The following is a 20,734-nucleotide window of genomic DNA, read 5'->3' on the forward strand; positions in this document are numbered from 1 at the left end:
GTCCACAGTACCCATGCATCATGTCCTCAAAAAGACATTGCTGGCGAACTGGACCAAGCCATTAAGTAATCCCCACATCCCCAAGAAGATTGAGTCCTAAAGAAGGCTAAGAGTTCTAGAGAGCATGCTTCGGCGCCCCCGGGCAAGGACTCTAGAACCTTGGACTCCTTTGGGAGGAAGGCCTACCATTCTTCTATGCTCGTGGCCAAAATTCAGTCGTACCAGCTCTACATGAGCATACACATGCGGAACAATGTGCGGCAGTTGGCGGGCTTGGTGGATAAGCTCCCCCCTGAGCAAGCCAAGCCATTTCAGGAGGTGGTCAGGCAGCTGAAGGCGTGCAGAAATTTCCTGGCCAGAGGGGTGTATGACACCTTTGATGTTGCGTCCAGGGCCGCTGCTCAAGGTGTGGTGATGCGCAGACTCTCATGGCTGCGTGCCTCCGACCTGGAGAATAGAATCCAGCAGCGGATTGCGGACTCGCCTTGCCGTGCGGATAATATTTTTGGAGAGAAAGTCGAACAGGTGGTAGAGCAGCTCCACCAGCGGGACACCGCATTCGACAAGTTCTCCCGCCGGCAGCCTTCAGCCTCTACCTCTACAGGTAGAAGATTTTTTTTGGGGAAGGAAGACTGTTCCCTACTCTTCTGGCAAGCGTAGGTACAATCCTCCTTCTCGACAGCCTGCGGCCCAGGCTAAGCCCCAGCGCGCTCGCTCTCGTCAGCAGCGTGCGCCTCAGCAAGGCCCCTCGGCTCCCCAGCAAAAGCAAGGGACGAGCTTTTGACTGGCTCCAGCAGAGCATAGCCGACATCCAAGTGTCAGTGCCGGGTGACCTACCAGTCGGGGGGAGGTTGAAAGCTTTTCACCTAAGGAGGCCTCTCATAACCTCCGATCAGTGGGTTCTCCAAATAGTCCGGCAAGGATACACCCTCAATTTGGCCTCAAAACCTCCAAATTGTCCACCGGGAGCTCAATCTTACAGCTTCCAACACAAGCAGGTACTTGCAGAGGAACTCTCCGCCCTTCTCAGCGCCAATGCGGTCGAGCCCGTGCCATCCGGGCAAGAAGGGCTGGGATTCTATTCCAGGTACTTCCTTGTGGAAAAGAAAACAGGGGGGATGCGTCCCATCCTAGACCTAAGGGCCCTGACAAATATCTGGTCAAGGAAAAGTTCAGGATGCTTTCCCTGGGCACCCTTCTACCCATGATTCAGCAAAACAATTGGCTATGCTCTCTGGACTTGAAGGACGCCTACACGCACATCCCGATACTGCCAGCTCACAGACAGTATCTGCGATTTCAGCTGGGCACACGTCACTTCCAGTACTGTGTGCTACCCTTTGGGCTTGCCTCTGCGCCCAGAGTGTTCACGAAGTGCTTGGCTGTAGTAGCAGCGGCACTTCGCAGACTGGGGGTACACGTGTTCCCATATCTCGACGATTGGCTGGTGAAGAACACATCCGAGGCAGGAGCCCTGCAGTCCATGCAGATGGCTATTCGCCTCCTGGAGCTACTGGGGTTTGTGATAAATTATCCAAAGTCCCATCTTCTCCCAGTGCAGAAACTCGAATTCATAGGAGCTCTGCTGGATTCTCGGACGGCTCGCGCCTATCTCCCAGAGACGAGAGCCAACAACTTGTTGTCCCTCGTCTCGCGGGTGCGAGCGTCCCAGCAGATCACAGCTCGGCAGATGTTGAGATTGCTGGGCCACATGGCCTCCACAGTTCATGTGACTCCCATGGCCCGCCTTCACATGAGATCTGCTCAATGGACCCTAGCTTCCCAGTGGTTTCAGGCTGCTGGGGATCTAGAAGACGTGATCCACCTGTCCACGAGTTTTCTCAAATCCCTGTATTGGTGGACGATCTGGTCCAATTTGACTCTGGGACGTCCTTTCCAAATTCCTCAGCCACAAAAAGTGCTGACCACGGATGCGTCTCTCCTGGGGTGGGGAGCTCATGTCGATCGGCTTCACACCCAAGGAAGCTGGTCCCTCCAGGAACGCGATCTGCAGATCAATCTTCTGGAGTTACGAGCGGTCTGGAACGCTCTGAAGGCTTTCAGAGATCGGCTGTCCCACCAAATTATCCAAATTCAGACAGACAACCAGGTTGCCATGTATTACGTCAACAAGCAGGGGGGCACCGGATCTCGCCCCCTGTGTCAGGAAGCCGTCAGCATGTGGCTCTGGGCTCGCCGTCACGGCATGGTGCTCCAAGCCACATATCTGGCAGGCGTAAACAACAGTCTGGCCGACAGGTTGAGCAGGATTATGCAACCTCACGAGTGGTCGCTCAATTCCCGTGTAGTGCGACAGATCTTCCAGGTGTGGGGCACCCCCTTGATAGATCTCTTCGCATCTCGAGCCAACCACAAAGTCCCTCAGTTCTGTTCCAGGCTTCAGGCCCACGGCAGACTGGCATCGGATGCCTTCCTCCTGGACTGGGGGGAGGGTCTGCTGTATGCTTATCCTCCCATACCTCTGGTGGGGAAGACTTTGTTGAAACTCAAGCAAGACCGAGGCACCATGATTCTGATTGCTCCTTTTTGGCCGCGTCAGATCTGGTTCCCTCTTCTTCTGGAGTTGTCCTCCGAAGAACCGTGGAGATTGGAGTGTTTTCCGACCCTCATCACACAGGACGAAGGGGCGCTTCTGCATCCCAACCTCCGGTCCCTGGCTCTCACGGCCTGGATGTTGAGAGTGTAGACTTTGCCTCTTTGGGTCTGTCAGAGGGTGTCTCCCGCATGTTGCTTGCTTCCAGGAAAGATTCCACTAAAAGGAGTTACTTCTTTCTATGGAGGAGGTTTGCCGTCTGGTGTGACAGCAAGGCCCTAGATCCTCGCTCTTGTCCTACACAGACCCTGCTTGAATACCTTCTGCACTTGTCTGAGTCTGGTCTCAAGATCAACTCTGTAAGGGTTCACCTTAGTGCAATCAGTGCATACCATTACCGTGTGGAAGGTAAGCCGATCTCAGGACAGCCTTTAGTTGTTCGCTTCATGAGAGGTTTGCTTTTGTCAAAGCCCCCTGTCAAGCCTCCTACAGTGTCATGGGATCTCAATGTCGTTCTCACCCAGCTGATGAAACCTCCTTTTGAGCCACTGAATTCCTGCCATCTGAAGTACTTGACCTGGAAGGTCATTTTCTTGGTGGCAGTTACTTCAGCTCGTAGAGTCAGTGAGCTTCAGGCCCTGGTAGCCCAGGCCCCTTACACCAAATTTCATCATAACAGAGTAGTCCTCCGCACTCACCCTAAGTTCTTGCCGAAGGTTGTGTCGGAGTTCCATCTGAACCAGTCAATTGTCTTGCCAACATTTTTCCCCGTTCTCATTCCTGCCCTGCTGAACGTCAGCTGCACACACTGGACTGCAAGAGAGCATTGGCCTTCTATCTGGAGCGGACACAGCCCAACAGACAGTCCGCCCAATTGTTTGTTTCTTTTGATCCCAACAGGAGGGGAGTGGCTGTGGGAAAACGCACCATATCCAATTGGCTAGCAGATTGCATTTCCTTCACTTACGCCCAGGCTGGGCTGGCTCTTGAGGGTCATGTCACGGCTCATAATGTTAGAGCCATGGCAGCGTCGGTAGCCCACTTGAAGTCAGCCACTATTGAAGAGATTTGCAAAGCTGCGACAGTCGGTTCGGGCAGTCAGTGCTTCAGAATCTGTTCGGGGTTTAGAATCCAACTCCACCCCCCTAGGCCCATGTTTGTTCTGTTCCAGGCTGCACTCTCAGTTAGTTGGTAAATTTTTTAGGTCAATCTCAGTTATGTCCTCGCCGTTGCGAGGCCCAATTGACCATGGTTGTTGTTTTGAGTGAGCCTGGGGGCTAGGGATACCCCATCAGTGAGAACAAGCAGCCTGCTTGTCCTCGGAGAAAGCGAATTCTACATACCTGTAGAAGGTATTCTCCGAGGACAGCAGGCTGATTGTTCTCACAAACCCGCCCGCCTCCCCTTTGGAGTTGTGTCTTCCCTTCTCTTTGTCTTGCTACATATGAGACTGGCCGGCACGAGCCGGTTCGGGCGGGAAGACGGCCGCGCATCGGCGCGCGAGGACTAGCAAAGGACTTTGCTAGAAAGTGTTCCGATTGGAGGGGCTGCCGTGGACGTCACCCATCAGTGAGAACAATCAGCCTGCTGTCCTCGGAGAATACCTTCTACAGGTATGTAGCATTCGCTTTGTAAGCTCTTTGAGCAGGGACTGTCTTTTTTGTGTATGGTGTACAGCGCTGCGTATGCCTTGTAGCGCTATAGAAATGTTAAATAGTAGTAGTAGAAATGGTATTCGAAGCTGACAAGTCAGAGAAACTGAATGAACTCTCTATAAACCTAGAGGATCTAATGGGGCAATTTGACAAATTGAAGAGTAGCAAATCTCCTGGACCAGATGGTATTCATCCCAGATTACTGATAGAATTGAAAAATGAACTGGCGGAACTATTGTTAGTATTGTTAGTAACCCTTCAACCCTCTCCCTCAACCAACCAATCCTGGCCTCTTTCTCCTCCTTTCTTGGTATCACCGAGGAGGAAACCGCCCGCCTTCTTTCCTCCTCGAAATGCACCACTTGTTCCTCTGACCCATCCCCACCAACTTACTTAACACCATCTCTCATACTGTCACCCCCTCCATCTGTCATATCCTCAACCTCTCTCTCTCCACTGCAACTGTCCCTGACACCTTCAAGCACGCCGTACTCACACCTCTCCTCAAAAAACCATCACCTGTCCCTCCAACTACCGCCCCATCTCCCTTCCTCTCCAAAATACTTCAGCGTGCCATTCACAGCCGCTACCTTGATTTTCTCTCCTCTCAGGCCATCCTCGATCCGCTTCAATCTGGTTTTCGCCCTCTACACTCAACAGAAACAGCACTCTCTAAAGTCTGTAATGATCTGTTCCTTGTCAAATCCAGAGGCCACTACTCCATCCTCATCCTCCTCTATCTATCTGCCACTTTTGACACTGTCAATCATGATTTACTTCTTGCCACACTGTCCTCATTTGGGTTCCAGGGCTCTGTCCTCTCCTGGTTCTCCTCTTATCTCTCCCACCGCAACTTCAGAGTACACTCTCATGGATCTTCCTCTACCCCCATCCCGCTCTCTGTTGGAGTTCCCCAGGGATCTGTCCTTGGAACCCTTTTTTAAATCTACACCTCTTCCCTGGGCTCACTGATCTCATCTCATGGTTTCCAGTATCATCTTTATGCTGATGACACCCAGCTATATCTCTCCACACCAGACATCACCGCGGAGACCCAGGCCAAGGTATCGGCCTGCTTATCTGACATTGCTGCATGGATGTCCAACCGCCACCTGAAACTGAACATGGCCAAGACCGAGCTTATCGTCTTTCCACCAAAACCCACTTCTCCTCTTCCTCCACTCTCAATCTCAGTTGATAACACCCTCATCCTCCCCATCTCATCCGCCCGCAACCTCGGAGTCATCTTCGACTCCTCCCTCTCCTTCTCTGCACATATCCAGCAGACAGCCAAGACCTGTCGCTTCTTTCTCTTTAACATCAGCAAAATTCGCCCTTTCCTCTCTGAGCACACCACCCGAAATCTCATCCACGCTCTCATTACCTCTCGCCTTGACTACTGCAACCTACTCTTCACTGGCCTCCCACATAACCATCTATCCCCCCTTCAATCCATTCAGAACTCTGCTGCACGTCTTATATTCCGCCTGAACCGATATACTCATATCACCCCTCTTCTCAGGTCACTTCACTGGCTTCCGATCAGATACCGCATACAGTTCAAGCTTCTCCTTCTTACCTACAAATGCACTCAGTCTGCAGCCCCTCATTACCTCTCTACCCTCATCTCCCCTTACATTCCTGCCCGAAACCTCCGCTCACAGGACAAATCCCTCCTCTCAGTTCCCTTCTCCACCACCGCCAACTCCAGGCTCCGCCCATTCTGCCTCGCCTCACCCTATACTTGGAATAAACTTCCTGAGCCCTTACGCCAAGCCCCCTCCCTACCCATCTTCAACTCCTTGCTCAAAGCCCACTTCTTCAATGTTGCTTTTGGCACCTAACCTTTATCCTTTCAGGAAATCTAGACTGCCCCAATTTGACTGCCCCTACTTGACTGACTGTACATTTGTCCTTTAGATTGTAAGCTCTTTGAGCAGAGACTGTCCTTCTACGTTAAATAGTACAGCGCTGCATAACCCTAGTAGTGCTTTAGAAATGTTAAGTAGTAGTAGTAGTAGTAGTTTATCTTTAAAATTGAGCGTGGTACCAGAAGATTGGAGGGTAGCTCATGTAATGCCGATATTTAAAAAAGGTTCCAGAGGGGATCCAAGAAATTATAGACCAGTGAGCCTGACGTCGGTGCCGGGCAAAATGGTAGAAACTATTATTAAGAACAAAATTACAGAGCATATTCAAAATATGGATTAATGAGACAAAGCCAACATGGATTTAGCAAAGGGAAATCTTGCCTCACCAATCTATTACATTTCTTTGAAAGGGTGAACAAACATGTGGATAAAGGTTGATATTGTGTATCTGGATTTTCAAAAGGTGTTTGACAAAGTACCTCATGAAAGACTCCAGAGAAAATTGGAGAGTCATGGGAAAGGAGGTAGTGTCCTATTATGAATTAAAAACTTGTTAAAGGATAGAAAACAGAGAGTAGGGTCAGTATTCTCAATGGAGAAGGGTAGATAGTGGGGTTCCTCAGGGGTCTGTGCTGGGACCGCTGCTTTTTAACATATTTATAAATGATCTAGAGATGGGAGTAACTAGTGAGGGTAATTAAATTTGCTGACGACAAAGTTATTCAGAGTTGTTAAATCGCGAGAGGATTGTGAAAAATTACAAGAGGACCTTACTAGATTGGGAGACTGGGCATCTAAATGGTAGATGACGTTTAATGTGACCCAGTGCAAAGTGATGCATGTGGAAAAGAGGAACCCGAACTATAGCTACGTTATGCAAGGTTCCACGTTAGGAGTCACCGACCAAGAAAGGGATCTAGGCGTCGTTCTTGATGATACGTTGAAATCCTCTGCTCAATATGCTGCAGCGGCTAAGAAAGCAAATAGAATGTAAGGTATTATTAGGAAAGGAATGGAAAACAAAAGTGAGGATGTTATAATACCTTTGAATCAGTTCATGGTGCGACCGCACCTCGAATATTGTGTTCAATTCTGGTCGCCGCATCTCAAAAAGGATATAGTGGAATTAGAGAGGGTACAAAGAAGGGTGACGAAAATGATAAAGTGGATGGGACGACTTCCCTATGAGGAAAGGCTGACGCATCTAGGGCTCTTCAGCTTGGAGAAGAGACGGCTGAGGGGAGATATGATAGAGGTCTATAAAATAATGAGTGGAGTGCAACGGGTGGACGTGAATCCTTTGTCTACTCTTTCCAAAAATACTAGGACTAGGGGGCATGCAATGAAGCTACAAAGTAGTAAATTTAATATGAATTAGAGAAAAAGTTTCTTCACTCAACATGTAATTAAACTCTGGAATTCGTTGCCAGAGAATGTAGTAAAGGCGGTTAGGTTAGCAGAGTTTCCGGGTGGCATCCTAAAGGAAACGTTCATAGACTATTATTAAAATGGACTTGGGGAAAATCCACTGCTTATTTCTGGGATAAGCAGCATAAAATGTATTGAGCTTTTTGGGATCTTGCCAGGTATTTGTGACCTGGATTGGCCACTGTTGGAAACAGGATGCTGGGCTCGATCAACCTTTGGTCTGTCCCAGTGTGGCAATACTTATGTACTTATGTAGTTCTAGCTGATGAAGGAGGTCCTCTTCAGCTGGCACGGAGCTTGAGGGAACTCCACCATCTAAGGTGTTTACTGAATATTTTAAGTGGGGGAGGGTGAGGCAGAGAGAAAATTTCATGCCCACCCAATTTGAGCTGAAGCCCACTCAAACTTGGCTGTCTGGTTATTCCACTGGATAATGTTTTCCAGTGCTTTTTTTGTGCCGGTACACCACCAGTATGATGTACCAGCACCTATTCCCCCCCCCCCCCCCCCCCCCCCCGACGAGTCCTGCACCCTTCCTCTCACTCCCCTAATTATTACTATGTCGGACTCAGCAGTGCGAACAGTGCAGGCAGCGATTGAGAGAGGCTGACAGTGTCGGAGTTTCCATCTGCGAATCACAGTTATGTTGTTTCAACTTCCTGTTTCCGCATAGGCGGGACTCACAGATGGAAGCTCCAACGCTGCCAGCCTCTCTCAATCGCTGCACCATTCGCACTGCTGAGTCCAACGCTGGCAGCCTTTCTATCGCTTCGCTGGCAGGCAGTGGAGGAGAACGGGCTGGGAAGAGGATGGGCTGGGGGAAGAAGAATCGCTGGACATGGGAGAGAGGAGGGCAGGGGAGACAGGAGAATCGCTGGACATCATGGGAGGGGAGGGCAGGGAAGAGAGAATTGCTGGACATGGAGGGGAGAGAGAAAAATCTCTGGACATCGATGGGAGGGCAGGGAAGAGAGAATTGCTGGACATGGATGGGAGGGTAGGGCAGGGGAGAGAGGAGAATCGCTGGATGGTGGGGAGGGGAGGGCAGGGCAGGGGAGAGAGGAGAATTGCTGGACATGGATGGCAGGGGAGGGACAGGGGGAAGAGAAGAATCACTGGACATGGATGGGAGGGGAGGGCAGGGGAAGGAGGGGACATACTGGACATGGATGGGAGGGGACGTCAGGGAAGAGAGATTCGCTGGACATGGTTGGAAGGGGAGGGCAGGGGAGAGAGGAGATATGCTGGACATGTATGGAGGGGAGGGAAGAGAGGAAGGAGATGCACATGGATGGGAGGGCAGGGAAGAGAGGAGAAATGCTGGAAATGAATGGAGAGGAGAGCAGAAGATTGAGAAGAATTGCTGGACATGGATGGATGGAGGGGTTGGCGGGGAGAGAGGAGAAATGCTGGACTTGGATGGAGGAGAGGGGAGAGAGAATTATTGCTTTATATGGATACAGGGGAGGGAAGGGAGGAGAAATGCTGGACATGGATGTAGGGGAGGAGAGAGGAGAAGTGCTGGACATGGATGGAGAGGAGGAAAGAAAGAAGGAAGGAAGAAGAAGATGCACATGGATGGAGATGAGAGAAAGGGAAGAGAGGAGAAAAACTGCCCATGGATGGAGAAAATAGGCAAAAGCTGGATCCACGTTATACCTCCTCCAGTCAATTCCATGGAGGAGGACCCAGCTTTTAGCTATGGATGTATGGCAAGAAATGAAGAAGAAAGGAGGAAAGTAAAGAAATAAATGGGAAGGAAGCCCTGGAAACGGAGTTAAGGGAACAGATAGAGAGCAGCAGAATCAGAGACTAGGACCAATATGGATAGAAAAACAAAGTCATCAGACAACAAAGGTAGAAAAAAATCATTTTATTTTCATTTTAGTGTTTGAAATATGTCCAGTTTGAGAATTTACATCTACTGTCTATTTTGCACTGGATATACTGGAGCTGTACCAGCTTACAGAAATTATTTATATGAAAAAAAATCACATTATTTTTTTCTCCTATACTAGTATAATATTTTCAATGATGTCTGTTATATGCGCCATGGCTGGTATAAGGGGTGTGGCTATTGTGAGTGTGGCTATCATAGGGGTGGAGCCATATGTGGTGACCTCGCCCATAATGAGTACCGACATCTTTTTTTCTACAAAAAAAGCACTGATATTTTCTTTCCTAAAGCCTGAGGAGCTTACAGCAGTACTTCTGCCCTGTCTGTGACCTGGTTCTGTTTTACTTTCACTTTGAGCTGTGATTGGCTGTTTGGAAACCTGCTTGCAAAGGATTGATTCTGTTCACCCCGCCCCTCCCCTTCCCCTCCACCCCTATCCTGCACAGGCTTGTCTAGGTTTAAACAAAATTGATGGGTAAACAATCATTTAGTTAATGAGTTTAATTTCAAAATACATTTTCCATTCATTGCAAAATGAATGTACAACCCTAATAAATTATGTAAATAATCTTACATACCCTGGACATATAAGACATTCAACAAACAATAACCTTTCTTGCTCACAGTATCTGATTTGCTGTGATGGATCACAGTTTAATATAAGAGATGTCATCTTGTACTGAACAATTTGGTTTTCTATAATGGTTTTATACTGTAAAAGATGTGTTTCTTTGCCTACCTGCTTATTCTTGAGTCCCTACAAATTTCACATCTATAATCAAGATGGCACTTACTTGACTTTGGAGAAGACAATGTCCACATCTGTGCTGGTCACTGATTTCCCATCAATCACCTTGCAGTCCTTGCATATTTTGGCCCAGTTTTTTCCAGTCATTTCATGTCCAGTAGCCTTTGTATCCCCATATATTGCAAACTTTTGAAAGCTGTCTTCCAGCGCTGTCAATTCAGAATTCTCAGCCATGGTTATCTACTGGGAAAATATCAGAAATCTCAGCATACTGTCCCTATGAGCTAAAACGATCCTCTACTATTAAAAAGAATGCAGTCAGAGACATATATGTCCCTATGAGTGAGAGACGATCCTCAACTATTAAGAAATGTAGTTAGACATATATATATGGCAAAAGAATAAAGAAATATTTCCCATTGTATACTGGGTGTCACTGGCCTGATTTGAAGCAATTTCAAAGCATACCTTGATAGGTTGCCTACATATATCAATGTCTGTTGAACTCCAGGAAGTAGATGCCTTGACAAGATGCAAGTACCATGTTAAGGAGTAACAGTAATTTTTTACACTGAGATCATACTCCACATATCCTGGCTTAGAAGTGAGGTTCATTACTGTCATGGTATGTACAAAACTAATATATCAATATAACCACTTCTACCGCTTCTGTGAATTACACTGCTGCCATAAAGTGCATAAAAAAGAAGAGAAAAAGGAACTCAGATGTCAAGACTTCTTATAAGTATTAGCAAGCTCAAACTTTCTCATTCATTAGTCCAAAAACTAATCTATTATGCACATTATACTTCATATGTATTTAATTCTTATATTTAAAAAAATAAATCAAGTAGCACCAAAGGCATTTACCTTCATATACCTGACAGATGCCTTCATTTTGCTTTGATTGCTTCATCAGGAGTCTTCTTAATAACTGCTTTCCATGCCATATAAAGTGGCGATCTTCACTGCCAATTCAGATCACTAACCCCTTTGGAGACATTGCCCCCAAGAAAAATCACAGAACTATACATTCAGCATGGGGCTAGGTTCCATTAGGGCAATACAGACTACCAAAAATGTACAAATTCCAATGGAAATCCTTGAGTGGCCCCCTGGAGCCCTAAAGATCTGTCATTTGACTTGCTGTTGCAAATGATTATCTAAACTTGGTTTGAGAATGGCAGGGAGTGGTGATTGGGAAGCAGAGATCCACTAGACATATGCATTTCTCTATCCTGCTCTACACTTTCCAAATCTTGAGGATATGAAGGCCTCAAAAACCAGGTTTAGGGTCTTCTGGAGGACCCAGCCCAACTTGCTGCAGCAGCTCTGACAGCAACTGGCAGGTGAAAAATGTATGTAGCTACTGTACGTGATTCAAGACTAGAAAGTGGGTATCTCTCATTTAAGTGCTAGCAGCAGCAAAGTATGAAAACCAGTACTGGGGCCAGGCCATCAGACATATTACTACTACTACTACTTAACATTTCTAGAGCGCTACTAGGGTTACGCAGCGCTGTACAGTTTAACAAAGAAGGACATCCCTCTCAAATGGAGCTTACACCATGTATTCAGGGCACCGACACACAGCTACAACTGGTTCCACACTCATTGGGGAAAAAGGAGCTGTCAATGTAGCTGTACCCATTCATCAACCTGGTTGACACACAAACTGAAAGATATTTTTCTGTTCCCTGAGTTGCTGACAGCATATAATCAGGGGTGTGGAACACCCATTCTCTGAGGGTAAGCAGGATATTATCTTCTAGCATGAGGATGATGTCATCAGATGGAGCCCTGCATGGGAACAGCTCTTCAATTTCAGTAAAAGATTTGAGAGAGTCACTGCACATGCACACACCCCTTTCTGCCTGCGTAACAATCACACTTTCTGGTACTCCCATTTAGCTGACGTCTGGTGCTTAATCTAGCAGTTTTTCCTACAAAACTGAGTTTTTTAATTAAGCTCCTGTCACTCTCACATTATGTTTCCCGGCAGTAGGCCTTAATTATTAATTTTTATTTATTTATATTATGGGATTTATTAACCACTGTTATGAAGAGATTCACCTAAGGTGGTGTGCAGCAGGTACAGTTTAACATAAAACTTACACTTTTGTTAACAGCAAAATAATAGTAAAATAACCAAGAACAAACATAAATACAATAAATGAGGTAAACTTAAAACATTAATGAAAACTTAATAATAGAACTACCGTGAAACAGTATCAAAATATATACATTTAACAGCACTGGAATTCAAATGCCAGAGTATAATACAATGTTAGCATATATTAATGTTACACCTAATAAGCATACATTAGAATATTCAACTAATAGATATGATGCTAAGATTTTCTTCAATATGGCTTACCATTAGCTGAGGGACCAAGAGCAGATATATGATGGGATATATGATGCATGGTGCACGCGTGGTACAGAGTCAGTTGGGATAATTTGATGGTTAGCTAAAATCAAGGCAAGTTCTTTGTATAGTTAAGCAAGAGATAAGGAACTGATCTAAGTTACGGTAAGCTAGACCAGGTGCAGAATGGGTGTATAGTTAGTCACCCTACGTATTAAAGGATTGGGAAAAGACAGGTTTCACTTGCTTCCTACAGTACAGGTAGTCTCAAGTTATATGTAGCCCCTCTGGGAGTAAATTCCAGTGTGGGGGCTATTCCTGAGAAGGCTTGTTGGCAGGTATCACATCATACAATTTTTTTTATGAGGGTACAGATAGTGATGATCCTTGAGAGGTCTCTAAAAGGTGTGTAAAGGGTTAACTTATTTTTTAAGTAGTCTGGCCCATTTTGTCTGAGGGCCTTGAAAATCAAATAGAGAGTTTTAAATTTAGCCCTGTAAGGTACTAGTAGCCAGTGTAGCTTTTGTAGGGAGGGAGTGATGTGGTCATGCCACTTGCAGCCTTCTATCAGTCAGGCTGCAGCATTCTGAATTAGGTGAATTTTTGGTTTGGCTAGTGTACAGGGCAATACAGTAGCCTAGTCGTGATGTTATCATGGCATGGACCACTGTGGTCAGACTCATCTTTTCAATATATGGAGAGAGATTTCATAGCTGCCGTAAGTGATAGAGACAATTTTTGAAGGTTGTTTGAATTTGGTGGGATCAGCGTGATTGATGAGTCTAGCAGTATCCAAGATTTCTGACCTGTGATTTTAGGGGGAGTTCATACTTTACCAAAGGGTTTTCTGAAGTTGGGTATTTGTCCACTTGTGTTTGGTACCCGAAGAATCGCTGTTTTATTTGGCTTTAGGCAAAGTTTGTTGTTGTTTGCCCATTTCTGAGTTGCGGTTAGGCAGGCAGCCAGTTTACTCAGAGCTGTGGGTTGATCTGGTTCAATGGGTATGAGTAGTTGCATATCATCAGCATATATGTAGAATTTTGTGTCCATTGACCGAATGAATTCAACCAGAGGCTTGAGGTAGATATTAAATAAATAGAAGACAGCATGGATCCTTGTTGCACCCCACAGTCCAGTGCACAAGGTTATGATGTGCTGTTGCTGAACAGAACTGTTGTTGTCTATCTGACAGACAGGATTTGAACCAAGTAAATACTGTGCTACTGGTACCTATTTCTGCCAGTCTTGTAAGCATGGTATTATGATCCACAGTGTCGAAGGCTGCCAAGAAATCGAGCAATACTAGTATCAAGACAGATCCCTGTCATGGTTTCTGTACAGATCATCAGAGAGGACACAAGAGCTGTCTTTGTTCCGTACCCAGGTCTGAAGCCAGATTGACATGGGTCTAGCCAATTACTTTCAATTTGCCACTCACTGAGTTGACTGCAGACTGTCCTTTCTATAAGTGGTTGCCAGGAAAGGAATGTTAGAGACTGGTCGGTAGTTTTCAAGTTTGTCCTGGTTCAGCGCAGCTGTGTTTTCAGTAGGGGGTGTACCATAGCTCTTGTCTAGTGTTGTTAAGAGAGGTGTTAACAATTTTAGTGGCCCCTACACTGAAGCCTGTGCTCACTTGTTGTAACAATCTTTGCTGGGCAGGGATCAAAAGGGCAGGTTCTAGGCCATAGACCGTTCAAGATATTTCAAGAGCTTCCTCTGTGACCTGATTAAATGAGTCACAGATGGTTGTGCATAGTGAGGAAGAGGGGATGTTCTCTTCATTAGGTGGTAGGAGCTTTGATGGAACTGTCTGTAGGTCCTGATGGAGACCTTTAATTTTGTTGGCAAAGTAAGGGGCAAAATCATTGTTGGTTAGTTGTGACTGGGAAGGCTGGTTCTGTTGTGGGGGTTTGCAGTAGGCTGTTTACTATTTTAATAGCTGCTGGGTTGAATTTGCAGCTTGTTCTATGTGTTGAGAAAAAAAATTGGTTTAGTTGTTATTATGGCCTGGCGGCATATTGTCATGTGTTTTCTTACAGTTGAGCCTGTCTTCATCTAGATGAGATTTCTCCAGTTTATTTCAAGTTAACATCCTTGACACGGGCCTGGACGAGTGCCTCCGAGCCATCCTTACGGGGATCCTGGAAGGGCTGATCGCCAGAACTGTGCCGCGCCGGGGGTGCTTGCGCCCTCAGCACCGTTGATGGAGGCGCCGGCGTGCTCTAGCCCGGTGCCGAGGCCTTCGACGCTGACGCCGCTTGCGGCGCCGGTCTCGACTGCCACGCAGGTGGAGTCCCCGTCGACGTGAGAGTCCACCGGCCTGACGCCACCACCGAGGAACGTCGTGCCTCGGTCGAGCTGGGCCCGGTTTGAGGTCTGAGCTACAGGAGCTCATGTCACCACCGAGGAAGAGGCCTCGTGTGGGGAGGAGGAGGACCCCAGATATTTCTCCTCAGAGGATTCTGTGGGCCTTCCCTCCGACCCCACTCCTTCACCAGAGAGAAAGCTCTCGCCACCTGAGAGCCTCTCCTTTGCCTCCTTCGTCAGGGACATGTCGATTTGCATTCCCTTCCCCTTGGTCTCTGTGGATGAGCCGAGGGCTGAGATGCTCGAGGTCCTCGACTATCCATCACCACCTAGAGAGTCCTCCAAGGTACCGTTGCAACAATGTCCTCAAAGAGACACTATGCTTCGGAACTGGTTGAGACCTTTATCTAATCCACCATCCCAAGAAAGCGGAGTCCCAATACAGGATCCACTCAGACCCAGAGTTAATGCGGCCTCAATTGCCTCATGACTCGGCGGTCGTGGACTCTGCTCTCAGGAGGGCACGGAGTTCGAGGGATACCGCCTCGGCGCCCCCGGGGCGGGAGTCTCGCACTCTGGACTCGTTTTGGAGGAAGGCCTACCAATCTTACATAGTAACATAGTAACATAGTAGATGACGGCAGAAAAAGACCTGCATGGTCCATCTAGTCTGCCCAAGACAAACTCATATGTGTATACCTTACCTTGAATTGTACCTGTCCTTTTCAGGGCACAGACCATATAAGTCCTGCCCAGCAGTATTTCCCGCCTCCCAACCACCAGTCCCGCCTCCCATCAGCGGCTCTGGTTACAGACCGTATAAGTCTGCCCTCCCCTATCCTCGCCTCCCAACCACCACCCCCTCTTCCCCCCAACTGCTCCACCACCCAATTTCAGCTAAGCTTCTGAGGATCCATTCTTCGCACAGGATTCCTCTATGCATATCCCACGCATGTTTGAACTCCGTTACCGTTTTTCATCTCCACCACCTCCCGCGGGAGGGCATTCCAAGCGTCCACCACCCTCTCCGTGAAAAAATACTTCCTGACATCTTTCCTGAGTCTGCCCCCCTTCATCTCATTTCATGTCCTCTCGTTCTACCGCCTTCCCATCTCCGGAAAAGATTCGTTTGCGATTAATACCTTTCAAATATTGAACGTCTGTATCATATCACCCCTGTTCTCCTTCTTCCTTCAGGGTGTACATGTTCAGGTCAGCAAGCCTCTCTTCATAGGTCTTGGAACGTAAATCCCATACCATCCTCGTAGCTTTTCTTTGCACTGCTTCCATTCTTTTAACATCCTTCGCAAGATACGGCCTCCAAAACTGAACACAATACTCCAGGTGGGGCCTCACCAACGTCTTATACAGGGGCATTAAAACCTCCTTTCTTCTGCTGGTCACTCCTCTCTCTATACAGCCTAGCAATCTTCTAGCTACTGCCACCGCCTGTCGCACTGTTTCGTCGCCTTCAGGTCCTCAGATACTATCACCCCAAGATCCCTCTCCCCGTCCGTGCCTATCAGACTCTCCCGCCTAACACATACGTCTCCTGGATTTCTACTCCCTAAGTGCATCACTTTGCATTTCTTCGCATTGAATTTTAATTGCCAAACCGTTAGACCATTCTTCTAGCTTCTTCAGATCTTTTTTCATGTTTTCCACACCCTCCGGGTGTCCACTCTGTTGGAAATCTTGGTGTCATCTGCAAAAAGGCAAACTTACCTTGTAACCCTCGGCAATGTCACTCACAAATATATTGAACAGACATCGGCCCCCAGCACCGATCCCTGAGGCACTCCACTACTCACCTTTCCCTCCTCCGAGTGAACTCCATTCACCACCACCCTCTGGCGTCTGTCCGTCAACCAGTCCTAATCCAGTTCACCACTTCGGGTCCTATCTTCAGGCCGTCTAGTTTATTTAAGAGCCTCCTGTGGGGAACCGTGTCGAAAGCCTTGCTGAAATCTAAGTAGATGACGTCCATAGTACGTCCTTGATTTTAATTCTCCTGTCACCCAGTCAAAGAATTCAATGAGATTTGTTTGGCACGATTTCCCTTTGGTGAACCATGTTGTCTCGGATCTTGCAACTTATTGGCTTCCAGGAAATTCACTATCCTTTCCTTCAGCATGGCTTCCATTACTTTTCCAATAACCGAAGTGAGGCTTACCAGCCTGTAGTTTCCAGCTTCTTCCCTATCCCCACTTTTGTGAAGAGGGACCACCTCCGCCGTTCTCCAATCTTCAATGCTCGTGACCCGCATCCAGTCATACCAGCTCTACACGAGCATACACATGCGGAATAATGTGAAGCAACTGGCGGACCTGGTCGACAAGCTCCCCCCGGAGCAGTCCAGGCCTTTCAGAGGTGGTCAGGCAGCTGAAGGCGTGCAGAAAGTTCCTGTCCAGGGGTATATATGACACCTGTGATGTGGCATCTCGTGCTGCGGCCCAAGGTATAGTGATGCGCAGGCTCTCATGGCTGGGTGCCTCTGACCTGGACAACCGCACCCAGCAGAGGCTGGCTGATGTCCCTTGCCGGGGGGATAATATTTTAGTGAGAAGGTCGAGCAGTTTGGTGGGGCCAACTACATCAGCGGGAAACCGCCCTCGACAAACTCTCCCACCGGGCGCCTTCAGCATCCACCTCAGCAGGTGGAACGTTTCTCCCGGGCCAGGCAGGCTGCGCCCTACGCCTACAACAAGCGTAGTACACCCAGCTGGCCCGAAGGCCTCCTCAGGCACAGGGACAGTCCCAGCGCGCTTGTTCCCGTCCAACAGCGTGCGCCTAAGCTGCTCCCGGCGCCTCCACAGCAAAAACCCGGGGACGGGTTTTTTGACTGGATCCATGGGAACATAGCCGCCATCAAAGTGTCCGTGCCGGACGATCTGCCAGTCGGGGGGAGGTTAAAACTTTTTCACCAAAGGTGGCCTCTAATAACCTCCGACATGGGTTCTCCAAATAGTGCGGTGCGGAATACGCCCTGAATTTTGGCCTCCCCTCCACCAAATTGTCCTCCGGGAGCCAATCCTTCAGCTCCCAGCACAAGCAGGTACTTGCAGAGGAACTCTCCGCCCTTCTCAGCGCCAATGCAGTCGAGCTCGTGCCACCCGGGCAGGAAGGGCAGGGATTCTATTCCAGGTACTTCCTTGTGGAAAAGAAAACAGGGGGGATGCGCCCCATCCTAGACCTGAGAGGCCTGAACAAATACCTGGTCAAAGAGAAGTTCAGGATGCTTTCCTTGGGCACCCTTCTACCAATGATTCAGAAAAACGATTGGCTATGTTCCCTGGATTTAAAGGACGCATATACTCACATCCCGATACTGCCAGCTCACAGACAGTATCTCAGATTCCGCCTGGGCACACGGCACTTTCAGTATTGTGTGCTGCCCTTTGGGCTCGCCTCTGCCCCACGGGTGTTCACGAAGTGCCTCGTGGTGGTCGCGGCGTATCTACGCAAGCTGGGAGTGCACGTGTTCCCATATCTCGACGATTGGCTGGTCAAGAACACCTCGGAGGCAGGAGCTCTCCGGTCCATGCAGTGCACTATTCACCTCCTGGAGCTGCTGGGGTTTGTGATAAATTACCCAGAGTCCCATCTCCAGCCGGTCCAATCTCTGGAATTCATAGGAGCTCTGCTGAATTCTCAGACGGCTCAGGCCTTTCTTCCCGAAGCGAGGGCCCACAACCTCCTGTCCCTCGCTTCCCAGACCAGAGCGTCTCAGCAGGTCACAGCTCGGCAGATGTTGAGACTCCTAGGTCATATGGCCTCTACAGTTCATGTGACTCCCATGGCTCGTCTTCACATGAGATCTGCTCAATGGACCCTAGCTTCCCAGTGGTGCCAGGCCACCGGGAATCTAGAAGATGTCATCCGCCTCTCCATCAGTTGCCGCACTTCACTGCACTGGTGGACCATTCGGACCAATTTGACCCTGGGACACCCATTCCAAATTCCACAGCCCACGAAAGTGCTAACGACGGATGCATCCCGCCTGGGGTGGGGAGCTCATGTCGATGGGCTTCACACCCAGGGACTGTGGTCCCTCCAGGAAAAAGATCTTCAGATCAACCTCCTGGAGCTCCGAGCGGTCTGGAACGCACTGAAGGCTTTCAGAGATCGGCTGTCCTGTCAAATTATTCAAATTCGGACACACAATCAGGTTGCAATGTATTACATCAACAAGCAGGGGGGCACCGGATCTCGCCCCCTGTGTCAGGAAGCCGTCGGGATGTGGCGTTGGGCTTGCCAGTTTGGCATGCTTCTCCAAGCCACATACCTGGTAGGTGTAAACAACAGTCTGGCCGACAGACTGAGCAGAGTCATGCAACTGCACGAGTGGTCGCTCCATTCCAGAGTGGTACGCAAGATCTTCCGAGAGTGGGGCACTCCCTCGGTGGACCTTTTTGCCTGTCAGACCAACCACAAGCTGCCTCTGTTCTGTTCCAGACTACAGGCACATGGCAGACTAGCGTCGGATGCCTTTCTCCTCCATTGGGGGACCGGCCTCCTGTATGCTTATCCTCCCATACCTTTGGTGGGGAAGACCTTACTGAAGCTCAAGCAAGACCACGGCACCATGATTCTGATAGCGCCCTTTTGGCCCCATCAGATCTGGTTCCCTCTACTTCTGGAGTTGTCCTCCGAAGAACCGTGGAGATTGGAGTGTTTTCTGACCCTCATTTCGCAGAACGACGGAGCGCTTCTGCACCCCAACCTTCAGTCTCTGGCTCTCACGGCCTGGATGTTGAGGGCGTAGACTTCGCTTCGTTGGGTCTGTCTGAGGGTGTCTCCCGTGTCTGTCTTGCCTCTAGGAAGGATTCCACTAAAAAGAGTTACTTTTTCAAGTGGAGGAGGTTTGTCGTTTGGTGTGAGAGCAAGGCACTAGAACCTCGTTCTTGTCCTGCACGGAACCTGCTTGAATACCTTCTGCACTTATCAGAGTCTGGTTTCAAGACCAACTCAGTAAGGAATCACCTTAGTGCGATTAGTGCTTACCATCTTCGTGTAGAGGGTAAAGCCATCTCTGGAGAGCCTTTAGTCATTCGATTCATGAGAGGCTTGCTTTTGTCAAGGCCCCCTGTCAAGCCTCCTGCAGTGTCATGGGATCTCAACGTCGTCCTCACCCAGCTGATGAAACCTCCTTTTGAGCCACTGAATTCTTGCCATCTGAAGTACTTGACCTGGAAGGTCATTTTCTTGGTGGCAGTTACTTCAGCTCGTAGGGTCAGTGAGCTTCAAGCCCTGGTAGCTCATGCTCCGCATACTAAATTTCATCATAACAGAGTAGTGCTCCGCACTCACCCTAAGTTCCTGCCAAAGGTGGTGTCGGAGTTCCATCTTAACCAGTCAATTGTCTTGCCAACATTCTTTCCCAGCCCTGCTGAATGTCAGTTGCACACATTGGACTGCAAGCGAGCGTTGGCCTTCTATTTGGAGCGGACACAGCCCCACAGACAGTCCGCCCAATTGTTTGTTTCTTTCGACCCCAATAGGAAAGGGGTCGCTGTCGGGAAATGCACCATCTCCAATTGGCTAGCAGATTGCATTTCCTTCACTTACGCCCAGGCTGGGCTGACTCTTGAGGGTCATGTCACGGCTCATAGTGTCAGAGCCATGGCAGCGTCGGTGGCTCACTTGAAGTCAGCCACTATTGAAGAGATTTGCAAGGCTGCGACGTGGTCATCTGTCCACACATTCACATCGCATTACTGCCTCCAGCAGGATACCCGACGCGACAGTCGGTTCGGGCAGTCGGTACTGCAGAATCTGTTTGGGGTTTAAATCCAACTCCACCCTCCAGGACCCAAATTTATTCTGGTCAGGCTGCACTCTCAGTTAGTTGTTCTTCGTAGGTCAATTTCTGTTATACCCTCGCCGTTGCGAGGTTCAATTGACCT

The 20,734-nt window shown here is 48.6% G+C and overlaps 1 protein-coding gene across 6 annotated transcripts in view; it reads right to left on the reverse strand.

Moving 5' to 3' along the window:
* TPPP3 (tubulin polymerization promoting protein family member 3) overlaps positions 1-20,734 on the reverse strand; it is a 341,523-nt gene that overhangs the window by 95,456 nt on the left and 225,333 nt on the right. For 4 of the 6 annotated variants that reach the window (XM_030203686.1, XM_030203687.1, XM_030203685.1 and 1 more), the window contains one exon: positions 10,200-10,396. In XM_030203686.1, coding sequence (XP_030059546.1) covers positions 10,200-10,387 — 188 coding nt within the window. In that variant the 5' untranslated portion in view covers positions 10,388-10,396. Of the gene's footprint in view, positions 1-10,199; positions 10,397-20,546; positions 20,550-20,734 lie in introns of all 6 variants that reach the window. The other 2 variants (XM_030203689.1, XM_030203688.1) reach the window with 2 other exon arrangements.

Source organism: Microcaecilia unicolor, chromosome 5, assembly GCF_901765095.1.
Source record: "Microcaecilia unicolor chromosome 5, aMicUni1.1, whole genome shotgun sequence".
Taxonomy (NCBI): domain Eukaryota; kingdom Metazoa; phylum Chordata; class Amphibia; order Gymnophiona; family Siphonopidae; genus Microcaecilia; species Microcaecilia unicolor.